The sequence below is a fragment of the Mesoplodon mirus genome, assembly GCF_964341445.2.
Source record: "Mesoplodon mirus genome assembly, chromosome: 1".
NCBI classification, from domain to species: Eukaryota; Metazoa; Chordata; class Mammalia; order Artiodactyla; family Ziphiidae; genus Mesoplodon; species Mesoplodon mirus.
This window is the reverse complement of record NC_138976.1, coordinates 71,807,547-71,833,066: the sequence shown is the minus strand read 5'-3', so window position 1 is coordinate 71,833,066 and position 25,520 is coordinate 71,807,547. Positions and strand designations below refer to the sequence as shown.

The 25,520-nt window shown below is 42.5% G+C and overlaps 1 protein-coding gene across 6 annotated transcripts in view; it reads right to left on the bottom strand.

Annotated features, from left to right (window-relative positions):
- Window positions 1-5,712: 5,712 nt before the first annotated feature.
- SPATA6L (spermatogenesis associated 6 like) overlaps window positions 5,713-25,520 on the bottom strand; it is a 60,918-nt gene continuing 41,110 nt past the window's right edge. For 4 of the 6 annotated variants that reach the window (XM_082613462.1, XM_082613463.1, XM_082613458.1 and 1 more), the window contains 7 exons: window positions 25,044-25,283; window positions 22,619-22,721; window positions 19,859-19,893; window positions 18,919-19,115; window positions 12,849-12,942; window positions 11,680-11,782; window positions 5,713-7,624 (listed from right to left, as the gene is read on the bottom strand). In XM_082613462.1, coding sequence (XP_082469588.1) covers window positions 11,693-11,782; window positions 12,849-12,942; window positions 18,919-19,115; window positions 19,859-19,893; window positions 22,619-22,721; window positions 25,044-25,283 — 759 coding nt within the window. In that variant the 3' untranslated portion in view covers window positions 5,713-7,624; window positions 11,680-11,692. Of the gene's footprint in view, window positions 7,625-11,679; window positions 11,783-12,848; window positions 12,943-18,918; window positions 19,116-19,858; window positions 19,894-22,618; window positions 22,722-23,091; window positions 23,164-25,043; window positions 25,284-25,520 lie in introns of all 6 variants that reach the window. The other 2 variants (XM_082613460.1, XM_082613459.1) reach the window with 2 other exon arrangements.

The following is a 25,520-nucleotide window of genomic DNA, read 5'->3' as shown; positions in this document are numbered from 1 at the left end:
TAGGGAGTGATCTAATCTCATACTTTTACATGTAGCTGTCCAGTTTTCCCAGCACCACTTATTGAAGAGGCTGTCCTTTCTCCACTGTACATTCCTGCCTCCTTTATCAAAGATAAGGTGACCATATGTGTGTGTGTTTCTCTCTGGGCTTTCTATCCTGTTCCATTGATCTATATTTCTGTTTTTGTGCCAGTACCATACTGTCTTGATTACTGTAGCTCTGTAATATAGTCTGAAGTCCAGGAGCCTGATTCCTCCAGCTCTGTTTTTCTTTCTCACACCATTCAGAATGACCATCATCAAAAAATCTACAAACAGTAAATGCTGGAGAGGGTGTGGAGAAAAGGGAACCCTCTTGCACTGTTGGTGGGAATGTAAATTGATATAGCCACTATGGAGAACAGTATGGAGGTTCCTTAAAAAACTAAAAATAGAACTACCATATGACCCAGCAACCCCACTACTGGGCATATACCCTGAGAAAACCATAATTCAAAAAGAGACATGTACCAAAATGTTCATTGCAGCTCTATTTACAATAGCCTGGAGATGGAAACAACCTAAGTGTCCATCATCGGATGAATGGATAAAGAAGATGTGGCACATATATACAATGGAATATTACTCAGCCATAAAAAGAAACGAAACTGAGCTATTTGTAATGAGGTGGATAGACCTAGAGTCTGTCATACAGAGTGAAGTAAGTCAGAAAGAGAAAGACAAATACCGTATGCTAACACATATATATGGAATTTAAGAAAAAAAAATGTCATGAAGAATCTAGGGGTAAAACAGGAATAAAGACACAGACCTACTTGAGAATGGACTTGAGGATATGGGGAGGGGGAAGGGTAAGCTGCGACAAAGCGAAAGAGAGGCATGGACATATATACACTACCAAATGTAGGTAGCTAGTGGGAAGCAGCTGCATAGCACAGGGAGATCAGCTCGGTGCTTTGTGACCGCCTGGAGGGGTGAGATAGGGAGAGTGGGAGGGAGGGAGAAGCAAGAGGGAAGGGATGTGGGAACAGATGTCTATGTATGACTGATTCACTTTGTTATAAAGCAGAAACTAATACACCATTGTGAAGCAATTATACTCCAATAAAGTTGTAAAAAAAAAAAAAAAACGTGATCCTACAGACTGGGAGAAAATATTTGCAAACAATGCTACCAACAAGGGGTTAATTTCCAAAATATGCAAACAGCTCATACAGCTTACTATAAAAAAAAAAAAGCAAAAACCAAACACCTAATTTGAAAAATGGGCAAAAAAAAAAAATGGGCATAAGACCTAAATAGACATTTCTCCAAAGAAGACATACAAATGGCCAATAGGCACATGAAAAGTTGCTCAATGTCACTAATTATTAGAGGAATGCAAACCAAAACTACAATGAGGTATCACCTCACACCAGTCAGAATGGCCATCATTAAAATGTCTACAAATAATAAATGCTGTAAAGGGTGTGGAGAAAAAGGAACTCTCCTACACTCTTGGTAGGAATATAAGTTGGTGCAACCACTACAGAAAACAGTCTGGAGGTTCCTTGAAAAACGAAAAATAGAGTTGCCATATGATCCTGCAATCCCACTCCTGGGCATATATCCAGAGGAAACTAATTCAAAAAGATACATGCACCCCAATGTTCATAGCAGCACTATTTACAATAGCCAAGACATGGAAGCAACCTAAACGTCCATCAACAGATGAATGGATAAAGAAAGTGTGGTATATATATAAAATGGAATATCACTCTGCCATAAAAAAAACACTGAAATAATGCCATTTGCAGCAACATGGATGGACCTAGAGATTATCATATCAAGTGAAGTAAGTCCAACAAAGACAAATATATGATATCAATTACATGTGGAATCATAAAAAATGATACAAATGAACTTATTTCCAAAATAGAAATAGACTCAGACATAGAAAACAAACTTACAGTTACCAAAGGGGGACCTACTGTACAGCACAGAGAACTATATTCAATATCGAATATAGTATTAGGTAATAACCTATAAAGGAAAAGAATCTGAAAAAGAATATATATATATATTCGGATTACTTTGCTGTACACTTGAAACTAACACAACATTGGAAATTAACTATACTTCAATTAAAAATGGTTTAAAAATAAATAAATAAAAATAGAACTACCATATGACCCAGCAATCCCACTACTGGGCATATACCCTGAGAAAACCATAATTCAACAAGAGTCATGTACCAAAATGTTCAATGCAGCTCTATTTACAACAGCCAGGACATGGAAGCAACCTAAGTGTCCATCAACAGATGAATGGATAAAGAAGATGTGGCACATAGATACAATGGAATATTACCCAGCTATAAAAAGAAATGAAATTGAGTTATTTGTAGTGAGGTGGATGGACCTAGAGTCTGTCATACAGAGTGATGTAAGTCAGAAAGAGAAAAACAAATACCATATGCTAACATATATATGGAATTTAAGGGAAAAAAATGTCATGAAGAACCTAGGGGCAAGACGGGAATAAAGACGCAGACGTACCAGACGATGGACTTGAGGATACGGGGAGGGGGAAGGGTAAGCTGGGACAAAGTGAGAGAGTGGCATGGACATATATACACTACCAAACGTAAAATAGATAGCTAGTGGGAAACAGCCACATAGCACAGGGAGATCAGCTCGGTGCTTTGTGACCACCTAGAGGGGTGGGATAGGAAGGATGGGAGGGAGGGAGATGCAAGAGGGAAGAGATATGGGGACATATGTAGATGTATAATTGATTCACTTTGTTATGAAGCAGAAACTAACACACCATTGTAAAGCAATTATACTCCAATAAAGATGTTAAAAAAAACAACAACAGTGATTGCACGCAAGGCTACAGAATCAGTTCAGTTAATCGTCAGGGCTGGGACCATATGACTCAATGAACAAAGGATGTCATCATTCGCCATGTTGAACTCCCCTCATGCATGGACAAACGAGCTTTCACGACAAGGAGTTCTCACCATGAATCCAGCACTTCCAGCAATGACACCTATTACACACAGTCTTTCCTGGAAGTCGTCCCACTAAAATAGGTGTGATATTTACCTCAGTTCAAGATATCAGTCTAAATAACTGCCAGTTCCTGGAGGAAAAGGAACAGGGATATTGATTTTGGGGTGGGGGGGTTTCCTAAAAACGCTGTTTACAAACATAATATTCCAATGACAGGAAGTGAGAGCAGAAAGCATCTCTTGTTGGCCTAAACAAGAAGTGGTTAACCTTGTCCCAACTCCTGTCAAGAGACCTTATTTGCCCTGTCACTTTACTGAAGGACTCTGAATTCATTTTTTTTCAAACTCTTGAGGTTGAATTATCCAGCATGCACCAGCCTCAGGGACAATCAAGTGACAACCAAGGGGTGGCAGAAAGTAGCAGAAAGGTCATGAGGTTTGGAGACAGGACAGACCAGGCTTTGGAAATTGGCTCGAACACTCAGCTTTTCTGAGCCTCAGTGTCCTCAGCCAAAAAAAAAGGGGGGGGGGTGATGGGGGAGGGGAATGCTTTCCTCAATAATTAAATGAGATGAGAATAATAACAGCTAACACTTACTGAGTTATTGTTTTGTGCCAGGCGCTGATTTGAAGGGCTTTAAATGTGTTAACTCATTTACTTATGACAACAACATTATGAAATAGATGGTACCACTGACTCCATCTCACATAGACGGACACTGAGGCACAAAAAAAGGTTGCGTTATTTGCCCAAGTCACTCAGCCAGTAAATGGTAAAGCCAGGATTCAAATCCAGGTGCTCTCACTCCAGGGCCCTCAACCTTAACACCACCTACTAATGCCCTTGGGAAGCACTTGATACAGCACCTGGCAAACTGAGGCAGTAAATACAGGAAGAAAAGAGAGAAAAAGAGGGGGCAGGAAGAAGGAAAAAAACCTTTACTCCATTTCTCTCCTGGGATTCCAGGTCTCCCAGAGTAGGTTGGTAAGGTCTTTAAAAGACTGTAGCTTGGGGCTTCCCTGGTGGCGCAGTGGCTGGGAGTCCGCCTGCCGATGCAGGGGACACAGGTTCGTGCCCCGGTCCGGGAGGATCCCACATGCCGCGGAGCGGCTGGGCCCGTGAGCCATGGCCGCTGAGCCTGCGCGTCCGGAGCCTGTGCTCCGCAACGGGAGAGGCCACAACAGTGAGAGGTCCGCGTACCGCAACAAAAAAAAAAAAAAAAAAAAAAAATGACTGTAGCTCTCCCAAGTCCCTCGATGTTGCCCTTGTCCTGGCCTCCTCTGTGGAAGGACCTATAATAAACCACTCCACACCCCCACCCAGGCTGAGCAAGACGTGCAGTGACATACCTTGGCTGAGCCAAAAGCAACACAAGTCAGTCACAAACCAAAGACCCATCACATATGTTTCAGCTCTCCTACCTTAGAGCGAACTCCGCGCTGCCAGAGGTCTCCCTTCTTCCTCTTCATTTGAAAATCCTAATCCTGGTACCTGAGCCGCCTAGCAGCCCCCAGTTCCCCACACTGTCTCTGGGCAGGCAGGGTGGCCCTCAGTGCTGCCATCTCAGAGCTCCTGGAATTGAGATGACACACAAAGCAAACCCTGCCTCAGAATATGCTGTATTCCTTCTGCCCACAGGGTCTTGGAGAGGCAAAGCTGTGATCCCCACAGAGAGCAAATAAATGAGCCCTGGCAGGTGATTCTCATGGTGAATGATGAGGAGGGTTGATATACTATGGGCTACAGGGTACTTTTAAAGTAAAGATAAGACAAGAGAAAGAAAAGTACATAAATATACATTTATGAATATAAAAATATGTACTTACGGGGGTACTGCAGGATCACTCGAAAAATACAGAAGCCCAAGGGGGAAATTTCTGTCTGCTGAAGAAGCTCCGACATGCCAGCCGTCCATTTGCACCAGGGTAAAGCGCCTGTCCTAGGCATGACCCTGCTTTTGCCAAATTTCCTAGTTTTGAAGGTGAAACCAAGCGTAGGCTCTTTCCTCTGATGATCAAAGTAACTACTGCTTCCCCTAGGCCCCATGTGGAGGGGCCGGGGGAGCAGACCAAGGAGCAAGAAGATTGCAGCTCCGCTCACTGTCAGCAGGGCTCCCACTCCATGGGAAGAGGGGACGGAGTTCTCTCCAAGACCTGCACGTCCCCAAGGAGTGCTGGGATGGGCCCCCCATTCAGGGAAGGACAGCAGTCCCGTCAGGCGGTACTAGCAGGTTCACTGGTCACACATGGACTAGAGAGCACGTCCTTTCCTAGGGCTGTCCTCAGAGAGGCCAGAGGGCTCCTTTAATGGAACTAATCAAGAACAGCCATGACTATTTGTAAGAGCAGCCAGGCATTCAGGGGCTAGGTGAGCTTGCATACATAATCCATCAGTCCTCCCCAATTATGCATTTAAAACTGACCAACTTCTCTTATGTTAAACATATCACGTACACTCTCCTTTTTAAAATCTTATTTATAATTCAGGGTCTATAGGCTTCAGCTAACTTTGGGTCAGTCAGGTGACAACAGGGGAATGGCCTTACTGTATGGTGGCTTTTGCTTGGAGGGCCCAGGCTCCACCAAGGAGATTTTCCCAGAAGCCTCTGTAAACCCAGACCCTGTGAAACATGTCTGTAAAATACAGTCCAGGCTTTGATAGATCTGCAGCTGTGAAAGTCAAGAAAACAGTAATAAACTGAAGCAAAACAGGTGGGGATTTTTATTACCTTTAATGACACAGATCTTCCCAAAGTAATCTAAACCCCAATACGTCACAAAATTATTCACATTTTTATATATTCCAAAAGCAAAATCCTGCTGCAATCCTGGCCCCAATGTAACTCCTCAAAACTGAAATAACTCCTTGAGAAATACAAAGATAAAATAGGAATAACTTAAACAATAGAGTTAGCAGATCAGAAAGTGAGCAAAAGGCAGATTGATTTGTGAAAGAAAAAAAAAAGACTTTAAATAAGAATGGGCATTTAAGATCTTATCCCTAAATTGAATTAAGGAGTTATGCTCAAACCATAAAAAAAGAAAAAAAGGACAATGAGTGTCACAGTGTGTATCTGAACAATAACTGCCACGGGATACCAATTCATTAGAACTGATTTCCTTCAGCTGCTTATATCCTTCCTAAGTGGCCCTTTTCTGAGAACTGTACCATAGTCTTAATGTAATACAGTATTTTTTTTATTATTGATGACTACTTAGACCTCAAAATAACAAACTGACAACTATAGTTTCAGACACACTGAGAACATACGAGCAGGTGTAATTTAAGCATATCGTCTGTCTTTCAAAGGTGGAATGCTTGTGATATATACCTTTATTAGGCTGAAATTCTGAGAAGGGAATAAATGAATTTTGTTTTATTTTGGCTTTTGGACTTTTTTTCTCCTTTAATTTTTAATTTCATTTTCTTAATTTACCTAATGAACCAATTCCTGTGGTAATAATGAGAAAAGAATACTTGACTCTCACTGAATCTTGTAAAAACTGAAAGGGTTTTAGGGCATGGTAGAGGAAAATGCTCAGGTTATAGCATGAAGGAAAGACAAAGGTTTCCGTTTTCAAGCCCTCTCTTCTCTGGGTCTGTAGACCCATGAAGACAAATGTCCACTTCAATCCACCCCCATCCTCTTCTTGCTCCTCAAACTGGGTAAGCATTTCATAAAGGCACCCTTCTACTAATTTTAAATCTGGTTTTGGCAGTCATTTCTGCCAAACTTAGTGTAGTTATTTCAGAGAAATATTTGAAGGTTTTGTTCCTCATATAAATTTCTTTAAGAATTGCTGGAATAAAGGAGGGGTAGGTGACAGAAGGAGTGGTTTAAACAACAATCAAAAGAAATTAGCCTCCTCTTACAAATGTATCATAGAAATTAAACCTTTAAAGCAAGACCTGAATTCTCCAGAAGTAATGCTTCCTCTTCCTAGGTTTTCAGTTGATATCATGTAAATCAAGCCTAACACTAAAAAGCAAACAACCAACCACAAAAAAACAGATTTACCAAAAATGGAAAATCAGGGTGACAGTCTTTTTCTAGAGGATATATCAGTTTATTCCTCTAGATAGCAGCTTCCTAGAGCTCATGGAAAATGTAAGAGGAAAGGGAAGGAACGGGAAGGGACAGGAAGGGACGGGAAGGAAAAGAAAGGGAAGGGAAGGGAAATAGGTAGAGGTGGGGGAGGGGTGAGGACAAGAGGGAAGGAGGAAAAAATGAGGAAGGAGGGAAAGAAAAGAACTTTTCAAGAACACATCCACTGCCAAAAATTAGGAACACCTGAAAAGGCATCTTGACATTTTCATCAGAATTTTAAGAAGTGCTTTCCAAATGAAAAAGCACCAGCCACCCAACTATTATTTTCGTTTTCAAGCTCAAAACAAGCATACAAACAAACTAAAACACAAATTTTCCAGCTTGACAAGAAAACTTGAGCCCCAAACAGCAAACACTTTAATCAATGACTCTTACCTGGGTACAAAAGACTGGGTGGGTACAGGTTTGATTTAACGGGGGTTAGACACTGGTGATTTGATACATAGAACAAAAACTGTTGTTCAGTTGGCTTGATGAGTGAGCTCTTCATGATGCTCCTCCAGCTTTCATTCAGTTTCCCCTGTGAAATGTGAAGACACTTCATACACTACATGTGGTACTGAGAAAAAGGCAATCAATAAACACAACCAAGGAGAAGAAGATGATTTCCCTCTATCCAAATCTTGGCACGTAGCTCTACATGTAGGAATGAGGCAATGTTAGGTTAGCAAGACAAACACTTGTGTGACCTTGGGCAAGTTACCTGGCCTCTTTGTATACTATCAGGATGATGACAAGCAGAGTATCTACCTCTTAGTGTTACGCTGAGGAGTTAGTACAGTCCTTGGCACATAGTAAATGTGCAGAAACTGCTAGGTGTTATTAAGCCGAACTGTTAAACATGCCCAAATCAATTCTATTCCATGGAACAATTATTTTTGAGAGTGGAGGGGGTCAGTATAGGATTTGGCGGTGTTCTGAGTCCCCCATTCTCAAGGCATTTGCAGCCTACTGCAGAGATTCTTGGTGCTAAATGTGCATTAGAATCTCCTGAAGAAACTTTATAGAAATACCGATGCCAGGCACCACCCACAGAGATTCCAATTAAGTTGGTCCAGAGTGGGGCCTGGGCATCAGTATTTTTCAGCACCCCCAGGTGATTCTAATGCTCACTGAGGATTGCTGACCCAGGAATTTGCCATGTGATTTGGGTGTATGGCTACTGCCTGTGTGGTCTGTCTGTTAGACTCTGACAGGACCAGGAGCCCCTGAGATGAAGGGTGGTGTGTCATTATCCATGTGTCAATCACCACAAGCCATCAAATGACAAATCCCTCCGAAGCTGGTGAGCAAATCAGAGAGGGAGGGCCTCGAGGTTGGAGCTTGGCATCTGTAGGCTGGTTTGCTTTTTGCTTTGGTTGTAAGGGAGGTGAAGGGGCCCCGTGGGAGGAAGTAAAATGGCTCCTGCCTGCCCAGCAGAGACGGTAAGGTTGGAAGCCATAGCAGCCCCTCCCTCTGGAGCTGGAGGCCTAAGGAGCTATGACAGAATCAGAAACCGGCATTTTAATTCACTGCTGTCCTTTTTCTTTCCTTTTCTTGGTTTATTTCCTTTTTGCTATTCTTTAATTTTAGAAAAGTTTTTGTGCTACAGTTCTTGTCTGTGTCTGAGGATGTCTGGGCCTGGGTTCTTTGCCCTCCCTCGAGTTGGGAGCATTACAAGTGGACCAGCTCCCACTGCAGGCCAGCCATGGCAGCGGCAGCTGGGATCACGGGAGCTGCTCACAGGGATGGGAGGGTCGGTGGGCCAGAGCTGGTGCCATCTGCTCAGTCTCCCATCCCTTTGCAGAGACCTCCCTCCAGTCCTCTGCCCTCTTCTTGGGAGAGTTTTCATAAGGAAAACCAACTACAATACAAGGCTGAAGGAATAAAGTCCTTAGTGGAGGCATGTGGAGGGGCAGAAGGCAGAGAGCCTGAGTCTGCCTGAGGGACAAGCAGGTTTCACGGAGGAGGCCTTGTAAGCCCAACCTTGAAAGTGGAATCTCAGTGAGCACACACCAGACGTGGGCAATCAGCTCTTGATAAGGACTGTGACACCGAGGCAATCACACCTCACAGGAGAACTAGGGATAACGGGGGTGGGGGTGGGGGGTGGGGGGTGGGTGTGTGTGTGTGTGTGCGCGCACGCACGCTTATGGAACTTTTTTAATGGTAAAATTCATATAACGTAAAATTCACCATCTTAAAGTATACAAAAGATCATCTGTTTTACACCAAAAGTATCAAGGCCCAAACCATCCTGAGTAAGGAGAAACAGGTGTATTCCAACCCTTCGACCCATCTCTTCCACACATTCCCTGGTCAGACAATTGGACTCATTGTTTCTGGTCCAAGCATCCCTAACTTAATCCCTAAGTGCTAAGAACCTACTTTTTCATTTCCCCTGAATCTTGAGATCACCAGGAAACCAGGAGAGGGAAAGGTGATGAACAGTGAAAGAGCAGAAGTGCAGAAGGGAAGGACAAGCGCTGGTGCTGCAAGCAGGAGAGTCCTTGAGAAAAGCAGGGCAGGGGACATGGAGTGGAAACCCACTGGGTCTTCTGCCGAATGCTCCTCTCTGTTGCTGTCTACCCAGCCCATAGGCGTGACTGTCCTGTTTTAGCTGCTTGACCTTGCTTGTTTGGATCTTCCCTGGATTCACTGACAGAGCATCATTCTACTAAATGCCCTGTTTGCTTAAGACGGGTCAAAGTCACCTGGGTTCTTTACAACCATGAAAACTTTCACTGACAGTCCTCCAGGACCCCTGCCTCACCAGGAATCCATGACCCAAATTGGGACAGGAAGAGAATGGCATGGAGAGCTTTCAGAGAAGGCCTATGAGCATATTCCAAACCACTGAGTGGGAACTCATGTTACAAAGGAAACCTATTTACTAAGATGGAATTCTTTTTTCTTACCTTCTCTCTATCTCCTCACGTCAGGGTCCACATATCTGCCGGTTCAGGGCTTTATGTAACTTGATGTTAGCCATGTTGAAATTCAACACAATTTGGCATTTGGTAATTACGTGGGCCACGTTCCCTAAGTGGTAATTAAGTGGGCTGTGTTCCGTATAACCACCTAATAAATGCCTAGATGACTATTTTGGCAATTTGGAGATTATGTGGCCCAGAAGCCATCCTTTAATCTACCAAGCAGAACGTTCTAAGGTAGAAGCCTGCAAAATGGGAAATTACTGAGCTGTCCTCCACATTCCTCTGTGCTGAAGGCAGGAAATCCTGGCCAGCCCTGGGCAAGGCGATGTGTGCCCTAAAGCATGAATGACCCTCAAACCAGAATTTCAGGAGCCTGATGACAGTGAAAACCTAGCACGTTATCCCACACTCCTTTATTGTTTAAAAAGATTCGTTAATTATCTTGATGTTGCTAGAATGAGGGACTACATGATACAACACCATAGGACCCTCTGGGGGATGTTCAAGGGCAATGCCCACCAACTCTGCTTAGGTTCCAAAGGGCTCTGCTCTTTCTCCCCAGGATTCTCCTATCACACACTCCAGTTTTGTAGAACAATGGAATGTAATGGTTAAAAGCATGGTCACTGAAGCCAGATCACCTGGCTTCAGACTGTTGCTGGGCCATTCACTAGCCATGTTACCTTGAGCAAGGCACTTAACCTCTCCTTGCCTCAGTTTCCCTATCTGTGAAATGGAACTGGTCATAGTACCTACTTCACAGAGTTGTTGTGATAATTAAATATTAATTCATTAATACAAGTGAAGTATTTGGGCCAGTTCCTGGCACTCAGGAAGTACTTAATAAGGAAGAGCTATTCTTATGATGGGCCTGGGTAGGAAGGGAAAGAAGAGAAAACCTGAGAAATGACGACAGCCCTCAAAATGACGAACTTCTTACCACACATCTGAATTCAAGAGTTGCCTCATCACCTCATTCAACAGCTTCCCACAAAAAATATTTACTGAGCACCAACCACAGTGGAAGGTCATCTGATGCAAGGGTGGCAACAGGGTGGTGGGGGGAAGGAAGGCTCTTGTTCAGGGCACACACCTGGCATGTGTGGTTGAGTTCACCTAAGTTAAATGGGATCCCACTGTAATTCTGGCTGTAAAATAGTGAGCAGGATGGCAGAGTCCCTGACCTCGGGAAGATGTCATTCAAGTAGAAGGAGCAGACTTTTAAGCAATCAACCCACATAAAAATATAACAACAAACTGTGTCATACTTTATGAAAGAAAACTGCAGAGGGCTAAAAAGGTGTACCTCAGAGCGGGAGGGGGTGTCATGGAAAGTCATGAGACCCGAAAGGTAAAGAGAAGTGACCCATACAGGGTCAGGAAGAAGTATTCCAGTCAAAGAGCACATGCAAAGGCCCCACAGCCGGAAGGAACTTGTGTCTGAGGAGCTGAAAGAGGGACCACTAGGTAAGGGGGTAGGGGGGAAGATACAAGAGGCAAGACTGCTGGCAGACCCGCATATGTGCTGTCTGAAGGAAGAATGTGGCTCTTATCTCCTCCTTGACTCCTGTCCACCACATTTTCTAGGTACTTTATATTGTAGCAGGAAACTGAAATTATTTTAGCAAATCAACAAGAAGCAATTAAGCTGCTTACTTACATAGGACAGCAGTTTAAAAATATCTCTGTTCATGCACCGGATATTTCTTCAGAGGGTAGCTTGGTCTTTCAAGAATATTCCTTACTTCAGAGATGGAGTCTTCCTATATAACAAAAACAAATCCAGCAATTGCATTACTCATAATGTGATACAGATCAAGGATACCTGGATGTGTAGTTTTGCATTTAAGAGGTCTATGAATCCCATATACGCCGTATATATTGTGTTCGTGATACGTGTGTATACAGATACTATTTCCTTTTTCCCCCTCCCTCCCTCCATCGCTCTTTCTTTTTCTTTCCTCTTCCTTCTTCTCTCCCACGCCCCCTCCCTCTTCCCTTTCTTCCTTTTTTTCTTTTTACATTTTAAAGGGATTCCCTTACTTGAAAAAACTATGAATTAACAAAGCAAAGCAAATGACTTTGCAGACAGGCCATAAAGTAATCCACGACCCTGGTGATTAGGGGAATCAATATTCATTTAAATAATTCATTTAAATGCCAGCATTTAAATAAGTCAAGATGACCAATTCAACTACATGGTATAGTTAAATCCAACCAGAGTGGGCACTGTCAACCTTCCATTTGAATTTTTTTGAACTGGTGACAGGTCACAGCTAATGGCTGTACATCTGCAGTAGTGCTGGGTTTATCTACCTACGGATCAGAAACACTCCGCTCACCTCCATAAAAGTCAAACAGTGAAAAACACCTTATTAACTTTGAGGAAAACTTTTTTCCATGTTGTGAGCTCATGCAGACCACACACGTCCCTAGATTCTTCCCTGGACAGGGATTCCTGTCCAGAGCGGAAGGAAATGTGCTTCGGGCCAGTTACACTGTCTTCTCTAAGTTCTTTGACAGGACCACGCTCCCTCTCACTGTAGGACCTCTGCTTGATGCGTGCTGTTCTCCAAAGTAGCTGCTACTCATCACTCAGATTGAAGCACCACTGTCTCTTCCTCAGGGAAGCCTGCCCTGACTGCCAACCAAGTCCAATACTCCTTTTCATACACTCTCAGGATACCATGTAACCTCCTTGGTGAGCATCACAATTTTACATTTATTTCTGTGGTTACTTGATTAATGTCTGTCTCCCCTGCTAGACTGTGAGACCCAGTTCCCATATTATTTTGTCAGCCAAGATCTAATTCCATCGGAAGCCCTGACCTTGTTTAGGTGTTGCTGAGATCTGTGGGACGTCAGATGACTGCAGACCCTTTCGTGGATCTTCTTCCACATGGACTGGGACCCAGGGTGGAACCTGCTCAACAGAGTAAACAGGGTGGAGTATTATGCAGCTGATAAAAAGGACACTTAGAGTGTCTAACAATAAGGGTCGATATTTATAACTTAAAGGTGAGAAAAAAAGCAGCAACATGCAAAACAGTGTGCATAGCGTGGTTTCAATGTCTTTATTAAACCTAGGTATAGGAAAAGCACTGGGAATAAAAACAACCAAGATGTTAAAAATGGTGTGTGTCAGGGTGTGTGACTCTTTTCTTCTTTGTAATTTACTGTGTATTTTAGATATTTCTCTAAAGAACAAATCCTGCTTCTACTTTTAAAACACGTAACCCCCAAATTTTTAATACAAAATTTAATCCCAACTGTTTTCCACCACAGGATATTTTATGTGTCATTTACTTTAGGCCACCCAGACCCAAACTTAACCACAGATCTTACAGTGTCTTTCAGTTCCTCAAACAGGCTGCATTTTCTCCCTTCCATAGGCACTTGCCAGCACTGCTCCCTCGGGTAGAATGCTGCCACCCCCAACCCCCATCCCTGCTCATGTTGAGTCCTACCCACCTTCAGAGCTCAATTCAGTTATTGATTTCTCAGGAAGATCCTTCCTGAGCCCCTTCCTGTAGAGCAGTGGTCCCCAACCTTTTTGGCACCAGGGACCGGTTTTGTAGAAGACACTTTTTGGCACCGGGGTGGGGCAGGGGGGAGTTCAGGCGGTAATGCGAGCGGCAGATGAAGCTTCGCTTGCTCGCCCGCCGCTCACCTCCTGCTGTGCGGCCCGGTTCCTAACAGGCCACGGACTGGTACTGGTCCGCGGCCCAGGGGGGTTGGGGACCCCTGAGGTAGAGGAAGTCAGCTTCCCTATTTCATGCACTTGGAATCCATTCACCCCTCATTCATAGCACTTCCCCCAGTGGACATTTTGTCATTATTTGGTTAATGTCTGTCTCTCCTCCTAGACTGAAATTGGGACTGAGCCTCTTGGGCTAATAGCTCATCTCAGGGCTTTGAATACCACAGGAGGAATTTAATACATACTTCTTGAGTGATTGAATTCATCCATTCATTCATTCATTTTGGGGAGGGAAGTGAGTAACAATTCTTTTTTTTTTTTTTTTTTAGCGGTACGGGGGCCTCTCACTGTTGTGGCCTCCCCCGTTGCGGAGCACAGGCTCCGGACGCACAGCCTCAACGGCCATGGCTCACGGGCCCAGCCGCTCCGCGGCATGTGGGATCTTCCCGGATTGGGGCACAAACCCGTGTGCCCTGCATCGGCAGGCAGACTCCCAACCACTGCGCCACCAGGGAAGCCCCCCAATTCTTAAGTTGAGGGAGAATTTGCAGTTTGATTATGAAAAGCACAGATATTGTTTTCTTAAAATGCCAAAAAATTTTAGCAATTTGGATAAAATTGTTCTCTTTAACTAATATACAGTAAACACTGGAAATGACAGAAACGTGAGAATCAATCCAGTTGTTGTTATGGCCACCACACTAATGAGTCCCTGTGCAGTTGCCCCTCTGCTCGGTTTGGGACCCACATCCAGGCTACCCATCCTGGCTCCCTGTAACGAGCATGTACCCTCTGGTTTCCAGGGAGACAAGACCAAGAGAATGACTGGATCTACACAAATCCATTACCAACCCAGGAAAATGACTCACAGCAAATGAACGAACCACCTAAAGCACTGCCCATGTTTAAAGCACTGCCCAGGCACATCATTTCTACACTCCTCTAAGAATTTTTAAGATGAAGGAATAGAAATATTTTGAAGCTATAAATAAAATTGGCATTTAAAAATAGCCACCAAATGGACACTGCAAATGCTTTCTCATTGGCCTTGAGTAACCAGTGCCAGAATTATCCGTACACTTGTTACCCTTATTACTATATACAATCAACACTATATTTGAAGACCTCTGAGAATGATGAGTCAACAGGCAAGAGCAGTGCTCTGCCTTGACTGTGGCCTTCTCCTTGTGCAGTGGGATGACTGCGGATGGATGCTGAACTGAGGATGGATGCTGAAGGGATGTGACTCTATCCGGATACTGGAGCTAGGGAACCGACTTGAGAGTGTTTCTCCCATGTTTGGGACTACCATTTCCCATGCTGCTAGTTAAAAGGGTTTTCCACTTCCTCCATTAAAACCTTGGGCTGATTCTCACTCCAAAACTTGCCTCCCATCTCATCCTTGCAAACTTGACCCTTGCTGATTTCAGTATTAAGTCAGCAGAAACTCAAAAGGTATTTCTCATGCACTTGTGTGATCTGAGCAGAGGGAGACTGGTCCCCGTGGCTCGTGTGAAAAGAACGGTGAGTGAGGCAGAGCCTAAGCACGGGTAGTGAAACTACGCCTCCTATGGTTGACTCCCAGAAATTCTTGAGCTGGACTTACAGAAGATAAGGAAGCAGCTTGTTAAAAACCCCTCTTCTTACAAACTGCCTGTACTGATTAAGCTTGCTTTAGTTGTTTTTATTCTTTTTTCCCTTCTTTATTTGCATACCCTCCAAGCTTCATATAGCCTAGGGTAATATATCACAAGACTTCTTAACCGCCCCTATAGATAAAGCCTCTGACATCACAGGTCACTATAGTAATGGTGGGCTTAAGTTGTTTTACAAGAACGTGGAGTTGGATCCTGTCTAGTTCAAGCTGGCTAAGACTGGTTGGGATAACTGACCCTAAAACTGTGTCTGCACAGTTATCTGATGAACAATTTTTTGACACCAGAGGGCCAAAAACTCCACCCTCAGATCATGCTAAGTACCTCCATTTTTGAACATGCATCCCATGAAGAAGCATGTAACCCAGATATGCCTGGGCAAAGTACTGATTACTTCACCTTTTCTCTACCTCCAATCACATTCCCTCATGCCTAAGACCACCCTGCTTCTTTATCCCATCAATATCTCAAGCCCCTTGCCTTTGGGGAGGTGGATCTGAGACTTGTTCTCCCATCTCCTTACTTGGCTGCGTTGTGAATAAACTTTCTCTGCACCTCAGCATTTGGCTTGCTGTGCATAGGGCAAACGAACCTGGTTCGATAACAGTGACACCTAGTGTTCCAAGGGCTACCTCTGTGAGGTCAACGGGGAATGGATTCTTCCACAGGGGCTACACTGAGGTCAATGGGGAATGGATTCTTCCCCAAGGATACAAAGGGATATCCTTTACTCAAAACAGCTGCCTTAAAAATATTATCTTCAGTGCCACTTCCCTGGAGGTTAAGGTGATAAGCTTTCCTGGATGCCTGGAATTAAGAGGCCTCCCACAGTGCAGGACTTTCAGCGCTATAACCACGACAGTCGTGGGCAAACCAGATAGCCTTTGTGTGACCATGTTATACTTTGTCACCTTATTTACAAATTCATAGATTGATTAGTTCCAAACTTATCAGTTTAGAGTTTTTGGACACAGAATTTGCTGACTCTTCAGAGATAAATGATTAAAACTCTGGTCTGCAGCCAGAGTCATCATTCTACAGTCAACTGTGCTAATTCCTGTGAATGACTTGCAAAAGCTCCCCAGTGCCTTCCAGCTGAGCCCAAATTCCTTAGCTTGGTTTCCACAGTCCCCCTCAGACTCTCAGCCTTGGCACCCACTACTCCCCAAGGCTGCTCTAACTTCTAGAACCTGACAGCACCCCCTGCCTTCTCACCTCCCATCCCTCCCCTGCATTAACTATCACAATCCAATCCCCTCCCCTCTGGGCCCCCATGAAAATGCCACCTCCTCCATAAAACATTCCAGAGTACTTTCCTTCTCCTTTATACTCTGATAGCATTTGGTCTGTACTGTTCTCAAAGTTCTGCCTTGTAGAAAACTTTCTGTGTCCATTTTTTTTTTTTAACATCCTCTGCAAGTTCTCAGAGATCAGAAGAAATGTCTTAAATGTTAGCATTTCTATTCCAGGACTAGCAGGTTGACTATCAATCCTGTTTTCCTTCTGAGGCACTGTTTTTTTCCCTTGTGTCAGCAAGTATTTATTGAATGTCTACTAAGTGCCATGAACTGGTAACTGATTCTTCATGTGTCTTTTTTTTTAAATTGAGGTATAATTGGTGAGGCACACTTTTAATCACAGAGATTCTACATTCCCCTCCACACACCCAGTACTAATCTCAAGGACTCTGACTCGATATGAGGCAATTCTTCAGTGAGCCAGAGTTGAGAATTACTGTCCTGCTGCATAAAGATACTCAGGAAAGACTGGCTGAATGAATGCATAAACCATCTAACAAATTTATTTAAAAAGAAACGAGGCCTTCCTAGATCTCCTTCCTAATGGAATTAACCTCCTCTTGCTCTGCCTTTCCCCTACATTTCGATTATACTTCTGTTAAGTGTAAATCATAATCCATCTCACATTTAGTGACATGGGAGTATGCCTGCCACCCCGTCTAGTGTGTGAGCCACTGGGAAGCCAGGAAGTGTCACGATCACATACACTGCACATAATAGGTTCTCAATAAATGGATGCTCAATTCAGTCCCTCAGAAAAGCTTGCTATGCTGATTATAAGGAGTTTGGGTGATGTACGAAAACAAGGCACATGGGCAAAATCCATGAGCTTCTTCCAGTTCTGGCAGCAAAGAAGCACTTTGAGCTGCAAGAGGATGAATCTTTGATCACTAAACCCCTTTTACAGATGAGGAAACTAAGGTCTAAAAGGCTGAGTACTTGTGTGAGATCACATAGCACTTGGAGACAGGTGAGCAGAGCTCAAAGTGTCCTGACTACCACCAGTTGAAGGTTCATCCCCTTCTCTGTTTAATATAAATTCTAAGGCTTTACATCTGGGGTAACCCCCCACCTGCCCTGTCCACCTGTTAAGCTGCAGGCTGGTAGAAAGAGAAGAAGCCAGAAGAGAAGGGAGACCAGGCCCAGAGATGGGTGTAAATGTGTCTCTCACCACCTGTCTCTGGGAGCCAAGGCCAATTTAAAAAAATCTATGTTGTGTTATTTTCTTCCAATATAGTAACTAATCAAGGACTCACCATTACTTAGTAGATTTTATCAAAATATTTTACTTGGTTTCCTCAAGTCCATTTTAATATAAAGGTATTCTATCATTTCTGAAAAAAGTCTAAGAATGCATTGTCACTTTCTTATAACTCCTACTAAAATTTCAGTGCCACTTTTGTTCTGCGATATTTACTACAAGTCTCTTTGTTAGCAATTGTATTATTTTTATGTGGAGATTTCTTATTCTCATCACTAACAATGCAGAGAAAAGCAGACTGACCTATCTTTCATTCAAAACAACTATCTTAAAAATATTATCGTTTGTGCTACTTCACTGGAGTTGTGACCAACTGTCCTGGTTTGCCTGGGACCAAGAAGTTTCCCAGAATGCAGGATGGTCAGGGTTAAAATCAGGACAGTCTGGGGCAAACCGGAAGGTTAGTCACATCAGCTGGGAGTGCAGTTTGGAAAATAAAGGTTCCTGCTCTCAATCTCTGGCCTGCCCTCCAGACATATGCAATTGTGGGTTTGTGTGTGTGTGTGTGTGTGTGACAATAATATAAACAAGCCAACAAACCATGTCTAGAAAAAGAGAAAGAAAATACACCCACATATTAATCATGCTTGTCTTTGGGTGGCAGGACTATAGGTGATGTTTTTTTTCACTCCTTTTCATTTTTCTACAATTTCCAAACTTTCGATAGTGAGTTCTTTTATACTGGTGAAATCAAAAGCTTGAGTTCTAAAATTTATGACAGATAATAATGGATAGATAAATAGTACCTATGCCAAGTTAGCTGTCTGTCCCATTTTCAACAGGCATTCTGAGATATGCTTTCCAGGGTAAGAGAAAAGTCTCAATTCTTACTTTTGGGATTATTTTTCAAGGAATAATAATTTTTCATATCAAGGTGTCCCCAGCTGAATATTCCTAAGGAAGCAAACTGATGAAGTGACCTGACTTTACTCCTGCCAGACCACAAGGCACTCTTCTAGCAAAGAGATGGGTGCTTGCTGCTGACCTTTCTCGGAGAAGGGGCTGATCCAGAAGAGGGCTGGGAGATCTGGAGTGCTGGGAGGTGGCAAATGAAGTTTCCCGGTGGAAATCGGCATCCCCTTGATGACTGTAACTGGCCGAGGGCTTTCCAAACTTAATTGAATCTAACGATGATGGTGATTCATTCCTTAAAACAATCCGTTCATCTGGCTCTTTGATAACCTGAGTGACAATGTGCATTAATCTTTAGTTGTAGTTTTTGCTTTGGTTTGCTTAATTTAGAGCTGGGGCCCGGGTGGGACAGGGAAGAGAACTGGGGGCAAGATGATAGAATACCTGCCCCGGGGACCTCCTGCAAATAAAAGAGGGGTGGGAGTAGAGAAGACTAGAGACAAAATGCTCAGGAGTCAAGGGCAAGGAAAGATAACCAAAATTCTGTACATTTGGCATATATTCACAAGCCAAAATAAACTCATGCTCTGAGCTTTGGTTTGTGAGGATTGGAGATTATTGGGTTTGGGAAAGACAATTTTTTAGACAAAATATTTAACTGCTATGGCAAAGGAAGCTCAGTGTACTCCATTTTCTTTGCATATATCCATTCTCATGTTGTAACATGGAAGTTTGCAACTTCACCTGAATAAACCAATCAAACTTTAAGAACAAGTGGTTTACCACCTCTATATACAAAGGTACTCGATTAGAGAAAAAGTAATGAAAATCCCTACTGATAAAGTAGATACTGGGCCTACATACACCCTCACTGGTGATTGATCCTACAAATGAAAGGAGTTTATGTCAGGGGAATAAACCAACTAAAGCAAAGCAACTCAAGTTAAACTACAGCAGTTCCATAAGCAGCATTAGCTAGAAATATACTTTCCACCACTCATGGGAGAAAGCACAATAATTGACATTAGATAACTGGAAATAAATCAGTTTACAAATGCTACTTCTAAAATTACCTTTACGTTAGCTGCAAGGCTGTCAAGAGAAGAAGCTAGAAGAAAGAGGAACAGGTGTTTCAATGACTCATTATTGCCAGTTACCCCTAAAGCTGCTGTTACATTTATTCCACAGCAGTACAAAAATATTACACAATGAATGAATTATCAGAGAACTTAAATGCTCCCTTGTAAATTATACCATCACCTTTAAGTCTTCCTGAAGTCATAGCAATTTATCTATTAGTTTTACTGTCCCCTTGAGCTCAACAATGAGGTTATATTAATGACAGCACATATGGATACAGGAAGAGTAAACAGGAGTCTAAAGTCTAAAGTGAAGCAATAAGTTCAGTAGCCCTTGGGCAGCCTGGAAAACTCTTATTTGCCCAGGTGCCCAGGGCCTAAAAGAAAGCCATTTGGCTCAATGTAAAATTCATACCCTCTGCCTCTTCTGGCGTTCCCTTTATATTTGGTTTACATAAAATCCTACCTATGCAGAAACTCTTGAGTGTACTTGTCCAACGTAGATATAAAAATGAATACATAAGAGCTTGGAAAAACAACACAGCAAAAGTGTAAATCATTATGATTACCCAAGTAATCATAATAAGTAAATAGACCTAATGCCAGAGAATGGTAAGAATTACTAGAATAAATACACACAGATAAAACCAAGAATAAGTGGGATTTTTCCAGGTTGAAAAAAAAATGCTTTTGCAATGAGTATTTACAAGGCTATGCTAAGGCCACCGTGGCTTCCCCCAGCATGACTGGGGCTTAGGCAGTGACAAGGGACTGCTGATTCCCCAATGCCACTGGCAATAAGAAGGAAGATATAAAAGGGATTTTTTAAAGCATGCTAATTGTCATATCCTCTGGGCATGCACATATGTGTGTGGGCATCTTGTCCCAGAAGCTCTCTTCTACCCAACTCCCAGCTGAGCAGGGAATTGGTAATGCTAAGCCCCTTTTCAGCTATAACCATAAACCTGCCCTGTTGCCTAGGAACCCCCTTGCTACTGATTTTTGAACACTCCCTTTCACGGGGAGTTTGCCCTTGTTCCCTAGCTTCTCAAAGTGTAGTCCATGGACCAGCTGCATCGGTATCACCTGGAAGCTTGTTAGAAAATAAGGATTCCAGGCCCACCCCAGCCTTATGGAATCAGAATCTGCACTTTAACAAGATCCCCAGGTGATTCAAATGCACGCTGAAGTTTGAGAAGCACTGCTTTATTCTACCTTAGGCCTGAATGAATGAGCTGACAGGTGACCTAAGGAAAAGTCTGGCTTGGAAGCTACAGGGATTCCAAGGATCTGAGCCCAGAGGTCTGAACGTCTTCTCTAAATGTAAGTATGCCAAAAACTTGGTGTGTGACCTGTACACACTCTGTAACCTCTCTGGAACCTTAGTTCTCCACCTGCCAGGATTAAGAAAGACAAAGGCTGAGACCAGTGTGATATATGAGTCCCGTTGTAATTGAGCTAGCATTAAGCCCAACTGTCCTCCCTGGGAAAGGACATTTCCTGTTGCTTGATTTCACAGTAATGGGGAAGACAGTGCTGCTTTTATGGGCTACATGGGTGATTTTCAATCCAAAGGACTTAAATGTCAGAGGTGATGAAGCACTTTCTGCTTCAAACCCTGTCTTCTGTCCCTGGTTTGCTGCTGTAGAACAGTCACAGTGATTCAAGGACACCGTCTTGAGTTACCACAAGAGAATGTACAGCCCCTTAAAAGTATAAATCTTTCAGCCTAAGATAGGAAACCCTGTTGTCAGGGATGGTACAGGTACAGTCTCACCAAGAGTCAAGAGAATGGGCCACCACCATCCATTTCTAGCCTAAGAATTTTTATTAATTCAGGAATGGTTGAAATTCACTGCCTTGACCTTCAGTATTGACATGGTTCATGTATTTCAATCATAAAGTAAAGGCCTCCCAGGGAGGCCTTAACCCAGTTCCTCTCAGTGTGTGATCCAGGGGCCTCCCCATGGGTCCCTAAGACCTTTCAGGAGCTCTGCAAGATCAAAACTGTTCTCCTAATATTAATCTCTTTTTCACTCTCTTTCTCTCACGACTGTATAATGGAGTTTTCCAAAAGCTACATGATTTGTCATGATGTCACCACTCTGATGGCTAATGGAATGTGGGCTTGTATATTCTTGAATTTTACAAATTTCTCAGTTTTAATTTCTAACACTAAATATTGATAGATATCATCTGCATACACAAAGTTCACTGGGGTCTTCAATAATACTTAACGCAAAAGGGTACTGAAATCTAAACGTTTGAGATCCCCTGCCTTAACCTCACTGCTTCAGACAAACTGCCTCTCCTCCTTGCTGACATGGAATCTTGTAAAGTAAGTGTTGCATCTCCTGATCTCTGACAATCCCCTGCTACTTCCTATCCAGAGAAATGGAGAGTCCTATATGTTAGCTATCAGTGGTGCCTTAGCAAGAAGATTCCACCAGGACAAGATGCTCCCTGCTTTTCCAGCCCAGCCAGGGAACAACCACAATCAGAGCACACTCAGTGGTCACACTACTCAGGGCAGTCTCCTTCAACAGCTAGGGGAACTCTGAAACAGCTTCTCAGCTGACTCTGCTCATGGGAACTCCCTCCCTGGAAACTCCACAGCGGGAGGGCACCTGAGAATTAGGCCCTGAATTTCCAAAGAAACATGTGATTCCTCAGAATGAAAGAAGACTTAGAGGTAGGTAGGACGCATTCGTTCCCAAGGGGAAACTGTATAGGAATAACAAGAAACTCAAGTACCTCTTATCACTGGAAATGGAAAGTCTGAAAAGTCAGATTTTCTTCTAGACTTCTGGGAATGATGCTCTGAACTGTTCTCACCAAAGGGCTTTGCACTGTCCACCTGAAAGGAAAGGAAAGGAATGAGACTTGAACCCACTGTAGCTTGTATTACCCTCTCCTCATTACCTGTAATGCCTTTCTCCCCCTCAGTCACAGTCATGCAGGTGAGAAAAGAGGTTGGGAACAGATTAAATCACAGTCTCCAAGTATATAAAATGTTATACCCAATAGGGAAACCTGTCTGTCCCTACCTTCACTGAGGTTAGAACACGAAGACATGGGCTAACACTAGGCACAAATCATATTCTAACCACTGGTAAGGCTCCAGCCCAGAAAACAGCAAGTGACATTTATTTCACATTCTTTTAGAACCAGACAGAGTTTCATGTTCCTAAACAGTCTGAGTAGTACTGGCCTAGGTGTGGTCCTACCTGAAGACAAGGGATTTTCACAAGGTGACATTTCAGCCTTCCACATCCCCTTCCAGTCTGAGTGTCTATATCCTTGAAAAAAAGAATAGTGGTGACTGTATTATTTTACTTAAGGTAACCGTATTTTCCTACACTGGACAACATGATTTGCCAACATGTCAAAATACTTGAAATAGAGACTCTTCCAGAATATGTATGACATAAAGTTGCTGGAGTTTCTTTGTAACACTGTTTATTTCTGTTTTTTTTTAATTTTAAGAAAGCCTGTTATAATATTACTCTTCAATCTACTTCAAGAAATACTTCGATTATAATTTACAATCTTGACAACATCAGGTCCTCTACATTTTAATGATGCCACTTAAACTTCAGATATCATCAGGAAATCTGGCTAAATAAAAGAGCACTTAGGAAAGAGCTTAGCACATTAGTAAAGACTGTATAAGAATTTGTTAAATAAAAGTATCAAGCAAGTTTTAATTCCCTAAGAAAATTTCCAAGATTTTAAGGTTATTTAGCCCATAATGGCATACACTAAGGTTGTATTTTATAAAAATTTATGTCAAATGATATAAATCAGACTCAGTAAACTCAATTCAACAATATTTGTATGAAGCCACGTTTAAAGAGTGGTTGCTAGATCTTGCCAGACGTTTTTACCCAGGTCACCATGAACAAAACAGCTATCCTGTACTTTCTAGCCAAACAACATCTCTGTTCTACCTACAAACCAACTCTATATCCAGTCATCTCAAAAGCACCTTGCCTTTGAGATTTACCATGCTTCATTTCTTGTGTCTAATGCACAAACATCATCACGGGTAACTTTAAGTCAAATTATCAACTTGACAATAATAGCAATAGTTAACATTCTGAAGAATAAGTCATGAACTAGAATGTGGAATGGTGTTCATGAAAAATATGAACTAATACTGGAAGTGTTTTTAATGTAATATTAACTGTAAATATCAAGAAACAAATCTGTATATACAGTATAATTACAACTTTGTGGGAAAAAATAAGACGTTATGAATACCAAAAAAAGGCAAAAGAAAATGTATCAAATTAAACAATGATTTTATTATTCTGGTGAACCTGTGGGTAATTTTTGTCTTGAACTCTTCTACATTTTCCTTTACTTTTATAGTAGTAAAAAAATCTTGAGACTATGAGAACAAGTGTGATTAAATTTGCCTACTATTTCCTGAGGGCTGAATCTAAGATAACTTTAATTAAGGGCTTTGACTGTGGCACATCATTGCATCTTCCTGCAGACATATGTTTCCTGCTCTTAAAAGTGTGGCCATTAAGCAACAACCTCACTAATAAAACTCAAACCAGTTTTCTTAAAACAAATGAGGCTTTGGTTTCAGATTGGTACAGAGTATATGCCAGCCTTTGATATGCATCCTCTACCACTGAGAGTTCATTCATTTTTCTGGACAGTGGCAGGTTATCATATGTATATAACACTCTCTATTAATAATTTTCAGAAATTAAAAATAGGGATGGCAGACATTTACTAAGCAAGTCTTCTGCATAAGACATCTTTCCTGACAATGACTCTAGGAAGTGAACATAATTTAATCATAGCTGTCATTCATTTTGAATTTCCTCTATTTTTTTTTTTTTTTTTTTTTTTTTTTTTGCGGTACGCGGGCCTCTCACTGTTGTGGCCTCTCCCGTTGCGGAGCACAGGCTCTGGACGCGCAGGCTCAGCGGCCATGGCTCACAGGCCCAGCCGCTCCGCGGCATGTGGGATCTTCCCGGACCGGGGCACGAACCCGTGTCCCCTGCATCGGCAGGCAGACTCTCAACCACTGCGCCACCAGGGAAGCCCTCCTCTATTTATTTACTTACCCATTTGTTTTCATGGTCCAACCTTCCTTTATTCCACCCTCATTCACACCCTCACCATTCCAAAGGACTGTGAAAAATAATTTTAGGCTCACATGTCTTACTACAAATGGAGGTTTGCTTTCTCCAGGTATTTTGAAACTATCTCCAAGATTCAGTTGAGCTGGCTGGTCCTGAAAGAAACGCCTGGTGAAATATGGAGAGGGCGGCCGGGACTGCATGCCTTGGGGCAGTCTGTTGAGATTACTCTCCCTTGGTTTCATCTTTATACTACTTAAGGGGAATTTTGGTCCATTTGATGTGGATAAAGGCCTTCGTGACTTACATCTTTCTTCCTGAAAACCCAAAAAAGAAACAATATTTTTAAAGAAGAAAACTCAATCAGAATATAACTGTGTTTAATTGAACTTTAACTAAGGTAGAAGATTGAACATCTCAGATTTATAAAACATGAACTTAAGGAAGGGCATTTTAAATTTTTTCTTCAGGTTAGTATCACTAGTATATTTCAACTATTAGCAGTGACATTTATTTGTATTATGAGAAAGTTGGAAAGTATTAGATACCCCCCC